Below are 8,355 nucleotides of genomic sequence, written 5' to 3'. Positions count from 1 at the left end.
TGGGTTTGAAGAGTCTCAGTTGGGTTTGAAGAGCCTCAGTTGGGTTTGAAGAGTCTCAGTTGGGTTTGAAGAGTCTCAGTTGGGTTTGAAGAGCCTCAGTTGGGTTTTCAGAGGGTTCGAAGATCCCAGTTGGGTCCTTGAAGGGTTTGAAGAGCCCCCGGTTGGGCTCTCAAAGGGATTGAAGATTCTAGTTGGGTTCTCCAAGGGATTGAAGACTCCAGTTGGGTTCTCCAAGAGTTGGAAGACCCCAGTTGGGTCCTTGAAGAGTTTGAAGACCCCAGTTGGGTCCTTGAAGGGTTGGAAGACCCCAGTTGGGTCCTTGAAGGGTTGAAGAGACCAGTTGGGTTCTCGAAGGGTCGAAAGAGCCCAGTTGGGTCCCCCAAGGGTTTGAAGACCCATAGTTGGGTTTGAAGTCCCCGGTTGGGTCCCCCGAGGGTCGGAACCCCCTGGTTGGGTCCCCCGAGGGTGGGAAGCCCCCTTCGCTGAGCGCCGGCGTCCCGGCGGCGCAGATCCAGCAGTTCTCCAAGAAGGAGATCGAGGACCTGCTGCGCAAGGGCGCCTACGCCGCCATCATGGACGAGGACGACGAGGGCGCCAAGTTCTGCGAGGAGGACATCGACCAGATCCTGCTGCGCAGGACCACCACCATCACCATCGAGAGCGAGGGCAAGGGCTCCACCTTCGCCAAGGTAATTAATGGTTAATTAACTAACGAGGGACCACCACCATCACCATCGAGAGCGAGGGCAAGGGCTCCACCTTCGCCAAGGTAATTAATGGTTAATTAACTAATGAGGGACCACCACCATCACCATCGAGAGCGAGGGCAAGGGCTCCACCTTCGCCAAGGTAATGAGTTAATTAATGGTTAATTAACTAATGAGGGACCACCACCATCACCATCGAGAGCGAGGGCAAGGGATCCACCTTCGCCAAGGTAATTAACTGATTAATGGTTAATTAACTAACGAGGGACCACCACCATCACCATCGAGAGCGAGGGCAAGGGATCCACCTTCGCCAAGGTAATTAATGGTTAATGGTTAATTAACTAACGAGGGACCACCACCATCACCATCGAAGCGAGGGCAAAAGTGCTCGCACCGTCGGCCAGAGTAATTATGGTTCAATTAAAACGATGGGAGCCCACCAACCCTCAAACCAATCGAGAGCGAGGGCAAGGGCTCCACCTTCGCCAAGGTAATTAATGGTTAATTAACTAATGAGGGACCACCACCATCACCATCGAGAGCGAGGGCAAGGGATCCACCTTCGCCAAGGTAATTAATGGTTAATGGTTAATTAACTAACGAGGGACCACCACCATCACCATCGAGAGCGAGGGCAAGGGCTCCACCTTCGCCAAGGTAACGAGTTAATTAATGGTTAATTAACTAATGAGGGACCACCACCATCACCATCGAGAGCGAGGGCAAGGGCTCCACCTTCGCCAAGGTAATTAATTAATTAGGGGTTAATTAATTAACGAGAGACCACCACCATCACCACACCCTCTCCTTTTACGTGACCGCGCTCCTCGTGACCCTGACCACGCCCCTTTTAACCGTGACACGCCCCCTCTGACCCCGGCCACGCCCCCTTTCCGGCAGGCGAGCTTCGTGGCGTCGGAGAACCGCCCGGACATCGCACTGGACGACCCCAACTTCTGGCAGAAATGGGCCAAGAAGGCCGACCTGGACCTGGAGCTGCTCAACAGCAAGGTGGGGCCCGCCGGGGCGTGGCCTGGGCGTGGCTGGGGCGTGTCCCTGCTCTTCGGGCCACGCCCTAAAGCGGGCGCGTGTCCCGTCCCCCCTCCCCCCAGAACACTTTGGTGATCGACACGCCGCGGGTGCGGAAGCAGACGCGCCACTTCAGCACCCTGAGGGACGACGACCTGGTGGAGTTCTCCGACCTGGAGAGCGACGACGACCTGGAGCAGCGGCTGGAGCGCGGCGGCGGCGGCAACGCCCGCGGCACCCGCCGGCACCACCACCACCACCAGCCCCCCCCTCCCCAGCAGGGCACGGGGGGCCCCTACGGCCGCACCGACTGCTTCCGCGTCGAGAAGAGCCTCATGGTCTACGGGTGAGGGGAGGGTTGGGCGGCGCCTTCCGTTGAGCCGACGTTGGCCGTCGCGGGCCCCGTTGAGCGTCGCGTTGACCCCGTTGACCTCGTTGACCGTGTCGAGCCCCTCGTTGACCACCTTGAGCAACGTTGGCCCCGTTGACGCCCCGTTGACCCCCATTGCCCCCGTTGACCTTGTTGACCTCCCGTTGATCATGTTGACCCCCCCGTTGCTCCCATTGGTGGCGTTGATCCTCCGTTGACCCCCATTGCGTCCGTTCACCATGTTGACCCCCCCATTGCTCCTGGTGACCCCCCGTTGCCTCCATTGACCGTGTTGATCCCCCATTGACCTCTCATTGTCCCCGTTGACTGTGTTGACCCCTTGTTGACCCCCCATTGCCCCCGTCGACAGTGTTGAGTCTCCATTGCTCCTGTTGACCCCCTATTGCCCGCGTTGACCCTCCGTTGCCCCCATTGACAGTGTTGACCCTTCATTGCTCCTGTTGACCCCCCGTTGCCCCCGTTGACCATGTTGACCCCCCCATTGCTCCCATTGACCATGTTGACCCCCCCATTGCCCCCATTGACCATGTTGACCCCCCCATTGCTCCCATTGACCATGTTGACCCCCCCGTTGCCCCCGTTGACCATGTTGACCCCCCCATTGCCCCCGTTGACCACGTTGACCCCCCGTTGCCCCCGTTGACCGTGTTGACCCTCCATTGCTCCTGTTGACCTCCCGTTGCCCCCATTGCCCATGTTGACCCCCCGTTGCCCCCGTTGACCCCCCCGTTGCCCCCGTTGACCATGTTGACCCCCCTGTTGCCCCCGTTGACCTTGTTGACCCCCCGTTGACCCCCCCGTTGCCCCCGTTGAGCGTGTCCCCCCCCCCAGGTGGGGCCGCTGGCGGGAGATGGTGGCGCAGGGCCGGTTCAAGCGGCGGCTGTCGGAGCGGGACGTGGAGAGCATCTGCCGGGCCATCCTGCTCTTCTGCCTCCTGCACTTCCGCGGCGACGAGAGCGTGCGGGCCTTCGCCTGGGCCCTCGTCGCGCCCCCCGAGAACGGCCGCGCCCGCCCGCCCCACGCCCACGCCGGTGAGACCCCCGGGGGGTGGGGGGGGGGGTTCCAGCCCCGTTTCGGGGCCGTTTGGGCCGTTCCAACCCCGTTTTATTCCACTTCCCCCGTTTCTTTACTGTTTTATCCCGGTTTTTTACCTTTTTTTGGGTTTCTTTTTCTGTTTCTTTCATTTCTTCATCTTTTTCTGTCCTTTCTCCATTGTTTTTCTCCTTTTTCTACTGTTTTTTCCCTTTTTTCATCCTTTTTCTGCATTTTTTTTGCCGTTTTTCCCCGTTTCTTAATCCTTTTTCTACGATTTTGTTCCATTTTTGACGTTTTTCACTCTTTTCCTCCAATTTTTCACTCTTTTACCTCGTTTTTTTGTCTTCTTCCTGATTTCCTCTTTTCTCTTTATTTTCCCACATTTCCTCCCATTTTTCCTTATTTTTTTCCCCCATTTTTCCTTATTTTTTCCCCCCATTTTTCCTTATTTTTTTCCCCCATTTTTTCTTATTTTTCCCCAATTTTTCCTTATATTCCCCCCATTTTCCTTCCGTTTTCCCCTATTTTCCTCAATTTTCCCCCCGTTTTTCGCCCTTTTCCCCATTTTTCACTATTTTCCCCCATTTTTCTCTCATTTCCCCCCATTTTCCCATTTTCCTCACTTTCTTCACTATTTTCCCACTTTTTTCCTTGTTTTTCCTATTTTTCCCCCATTTTTCCCTCATTTTCCCTCTTTTTTCCTCATTTTCCCCTATTTTACTCTTTTTTCCCCCATTTTACTCATTTTTTCTCCATTTCTCTCCATTTTTTCCCTTTTTCCCCCGTTTTTTCCGTTTTCCATTTTTCCCCGTTCTTCCTTATTTTTTCCCCATTTCCCTCCATTTTTCCTCCCCTTTTTCACCTCATTTCCTCCCCTTTTCCCTCTGATTTTTCCCGTTTTTTCCCCCAATTTTCCCCCTTTTTTTTCCCTTTTTTTCTCTCTTTTTTCCGAATTTTTCCCCCGTTTTTTTTTTCCTCCGTGTTCTCCCACATTTTGGAATTTTCCCGTTATTTTTCCCCGTTTTCCCCCCATTCCCCCCGTTTTTGACCGTTTTCCCGCGTTTTCCCCCCGTTTCCCAGGCCCCTCCCCCGTCCCGATCCCGCGGGGCCGGAAGGGGAAGAAGCCGAAGCCCCTCCCCCCCCTGGACCCCCCCCAGGCCGAGTGGCTGCGGAGACACAACCCCGAGGGGCTGTTCCAGGACGAGGGCTACCGGAAACACCTCCGGCACCAGTGCAACAAGTGAGATTTGGGGCAAAAAACAGCGATTTTGGGCAAAAATTGAATTTGGGGCAAAAAAACCCCAATTTGGGCAAAACCCCCCCCAATTTGGGAGACACAACCCCGAGGGGCTGTTCCAGGACGAGGGCTACCGGAAACACCTCCGGCACCAGTGCAACAAGTGAGATTTGGGGCAAAAAACAGCGATTTTGGGCAAAAATTGAATTTGGGGCAAAAAAACCCCAATTTGGGCAAAACCCCCCCCAATTTGGGAGACACAACCCCGAGGGGCTGTTCCAGGACGAGGGCTACCGGAAACACCTCCGGCACCAGTGCAACAAGTGAGATCTGGGGCGAAAAACCCCCATTTTGGGCAAAAATCAAGAATTTAGGAAAAACCCGCAGTTTCGGGGAAAAAAGTCCTGAATTTGGGGGGCAAGTCCGCGAGATTCGAGAGGGAGACTTTGAGGTTTGGGGCGGGAGGTTTGAGATTTGGGGTTCCAGCCCTGAATTTGGGGCAAAACGTCCAAAATTTGGGGAAAAAACGTGGGTTTTTTGCAAAAATTCAAGATTTGGGAAAAAAACACGATTTTTGGGAAAAAAACAGTTGACTTTAGGGTGGCAGCCCTGAGGGGCTCTGCCAGGACAGGGGGGGTGGGAAACAGCTCTGGCACCAGTGCTCAAAGCGAGGTTTGGGGTGAAAAACAGCGATTTTGGGAAAAACACCATTTTGGGGTGGAAACGGTGGATTTTGGGATTTAAACCCCAAATCTGTGCTGAAAGTGGGTTTTGCAGCCTGAACCCTGAACTTGGGGTGGGAGTTGGTGAAGTTTGAGGGGGAACCTTTGAGACTTGGGGCAAAAAACCCACGATTTTGGGAAAAAACCCCAAAATTTGGGAAAAAACGGCGTTTTTTGGGGTGAAAAACCCAAAATCGGGGAAAAAAACCAACAACTGAGTTTGGAGTGAAACCGGTGGGGTTTGGGTCAAAACCCCCTGGATTTGGGGTGAAACCTGTGGGGGCCTGGGGGTGGAATTTCGGGGGTTTTTGGGGCCCCAAAGCTGGGGCGAAAAGCGCCGGTTTTGGGGCTGCGGCGCCGGTTTTTGGGGTGAATTCGGGGGGTTTTGGGGCCGCAGGGTGCTGCTGAGGGTGCGGATGCTCCACTTCCTGCACCACGACGTCGTCGGGGACGAGGCCCCCAAGGTGCTCGCGGGGACCCCCGCCAGGTGAGGGGGGTTTTGGGGGGATTTGGGGGGTTTTGGGGGTTTGGGGGGAATTTGGGGGATTTGGGGGGTTTGGGGGTTTCCAGACCCTTTTTGGGGGGATTTGGGGTTTTTTCAGACACTTTTTGGGGGGGTTTGGGGTTTTCCAGACCCTTTTTGGGGGATTTGGGGGGTTCCAGACACTTTTTGGGGAGATTTGGGGTTTTCCAGACACTTTTTGGGGAGATTTGGGATTTCCCAGACCCTTTTTGGGGGAATTTTTGGGGGATTTGGGGTTTTCCAGACCCTTTTTGGGGGGGTTTGGGGTTTCCCAGACAGTTTTTGGGGGGGTTTGGGGTTTTCCAGACACTTTTTTGGGGGGTTTGGGGTTTTCCAGACACTTTTTGGGGGGATTTTTGGGGGGTTTGGGGGTTTCCAGTCACTTTTTTGGGGGGATTTGGGGTTTTCCAGACGTTTTGGGGGGGATTTTGGGGGGATTTGGGTTTTTTCAGACACTTTTTGGGGAGATTTGGGATTTTCCAGACCCTTTTTGGGGGGATTTTTGGGGGATTTGGGGTTTTCCAGACACTTTTTGGGGGGATTTGGGTTTTTTCAGACACTTTTTGGGGAGATTTGGGGTTTTCCAGACCCTTTTTGGGGGGATTTGGGTTTTTCCAGACACTTTTTGGGGGGATTTGGGTTTTTCCAGACACTTTTTGGGGGGATTTGGGTTTTTCCAGACACTTTTTGGGGGGATTTGGGTTTTTTCAGACACTTTTTGGGGGGATTTGGGTTTTTCCAGACACTTTTTGGGGGGATTTTGGGGGAATTTGGGATTTTCCAGACCCTTTTTGGGGGGATTGGGGTTTCCCAGACCCTTTTTGGGGGGATTTGGGTTTTTTTCAGACACTTTTTGGGGAGATTTTGGATTTTCCAGACCCTTTTTGGGGGGATTTTGGTGGGTTTTGGGTTTTTCCAGACACATTTTTTTGGGGATTTGGTTTTTTCGACACCTTTGGGGGGATGGGAGGGGGATTTTGGGGGGACAATGAGGATGGGGATTGGATGGAGGGGAGGATGTGGATGGGGAGGGGGGGGGGGGGATGAGGGAGGGATGGGGGGGAGGGGATGGGGAGGGATGGGGGGGGGGAGGGCTGGGCGGGATTTGGGTGGGATTGGATAGGGATGGGGAGGAGGGATGGGAGAGTGGGGGATGGGATTTGGGGTTTCCACGACCCTTTTTGGGGGAATTTGCGGGGGGTTTTGGGGTTTCCAGACACTTTTGGGGGGATTTGGGGGGGTTTGGGTTTTCCAGACACTTTTTTGGGGGATTTTGGGGGATTTGAGATCCACCAGACCCTTTTTGGGGGGCTTTGGGATTTTTCCAGACCCTTTTTGGGGGGATTTTTGGGGAATTTGGGGTTTTTTTCAGACACTTTTTGGGGGGATTTTGGGGGAATTTGGGGTTCTCCAGACACTTTTTGGGGAGATTTGGGATTTTCCAGACCCTTTTTAGGGGGATTTTGGGGGGATTTGGGGTTTTCCAGACACTTTTTGGGGGGATTTGGGGTTTTCCAGACCCTTTTTGGGGGGATTTTTGGGGGATTTGGGGTTTTCCAGACACTTTTTGGAGGGATTTGGGGTTTTCCAGACCCTTTTTTTGGGGGTTTTAACCCAATTTGGGGTTTTTCCAGTGAAATCCGTGTGTGGGTGCCCCTGGTGGAGCAGCTGGAGGTGCCCTGACCCCATTTTTGGGGTTCTTAGCCCAATTTTGGGGTTTTTTAACCCGATTTTTTGGGTTTTTACCCAATTTTGGGGTTTTTTTAACCCTTTTTTTTGGTTTTAACCCAATTTTGGTTTTTTCCAGTGAAATCCGAGTCTGGGTGCCCCTGGTGGAGCAGCTGGAGGTGCCCTCGGCCTGGTGGGACCCCGAGGCCGACAAGTCGCTGCTCTTGGGGGTCTTCAAGCACGGTGAGGGGGGGCTGGGGGGGCTCGGGGGGGTTTGGGGGGGTTTGGGGAGGTCTGAGGTGGATTTGGGGGGGTTTGGGGGGATTTGGGGGCATTTGAGGGGCATTTGGGGAGGTCTGAGATGGGTTTGGGGGGATTTGGGGGGGTTTTGGGGAGGATTTGGGGGGATTTGAGGGGGATTTGAGGGAGATTTGGGGAGGTCTGAGGTGGGTTTGGGGGGAATTGAAGTGGATTTGGGGGGATTTGAGGGGGTTTTGGGGGGATTTGAGGTGGATTTGGGGGGTCCTGGGGGGATTGGGGGGGGGGTTGAGGTGGATTTGGGGGGTTTTGGGGGCACTTGTGGGGTTTTGGGGGGTTTTTGGGGGTCCTGGATCTGATTTTTGGGGTGTTTTGGGGCTGTTTTGGGTCCCCAGGCTATGAAAGGTACCACACGATGAGGGGGGTTTTTGGGGGGTCCTGGATCTGAATTTTGGGGTGTTTTTGGGCTGTTTTGGGTCCCCAGGCTACGAGAGGTACCACACGATGAGGGGGGTTTTGGGGGGTTTTTGGGGGGTCCGGATCTTATTTTTGGGGGGTTTGGGCTGTTTGGGTTCCCAGCTAAGAGAGGTACCACACGCTGAGTGGGTTTTGGGGGGTCCTGGATCTGATTTTTGGGGTGTTTTGGGGCTGTTTGGGGTCCCCCAGGCTACGAGAGGTACCACACGATGAGGGGGGTTTTGGGGGGTCCTGGATCTGATTTTTGGGGTGTTTTGGGGCTGTTTTGGGTCCCCCAGGCTACGAGAGGTACCACACGATGAGGG

At 54.3% G+C, this 8,355-nt stretch overlaps 1 protein-coding gene across 1 annotated transcript; it reads left to right on the top strand.

Annotated features, from left to right (window-relative positions):
- Positions 1–434: 434 nt before the first annotated feature.
- Positions 435–8,086, top strand: LOC113984925 (chromodomain-helicase-DNA-binding protein 8-like; the record flags this gene model as incomplete). The annotated part of the gene is made up of 8 exons (XM_039379162.1): positions 435–689; positions 1,611–1,721; positions 1,823–2,085; positions 2,962–3,161; positions 4,246–4,405; positions 5,522–5,611; positions 7,455–7,558; positions 8,058–8,086. Coding segments are annotated over 8 exons (1,212 nt in total), but the record flags the coding sequence as incomplete, so codon positions are not given.
- Between the last annotated feature and the right edge of the window lie 269 nt (positions 8,087–8,355).

The sequence above is a fragment of the Pipra filicauda genome, unplaced genomic scaffold (genome assembly GCF_003945595.2).
Source record: "Pipra filicauda isolate LSUMZ 115617 unplaced genomic scaffold, ASM394559v2 scaffold1587_size8751_pilon, whole genome shotgun sequence".
Classification (NCBI taxonomy): Eukaryota; Metazoa; Chordata; class Aves; order Passeriformes; family Pipridae; genus Pipra; species Pipra filicauda.
The sequence above is the reverse complement of the archived record's forward strand: the minus strand, read 5'-3'. Positions and strand labels throughout refer to the sequence as shown.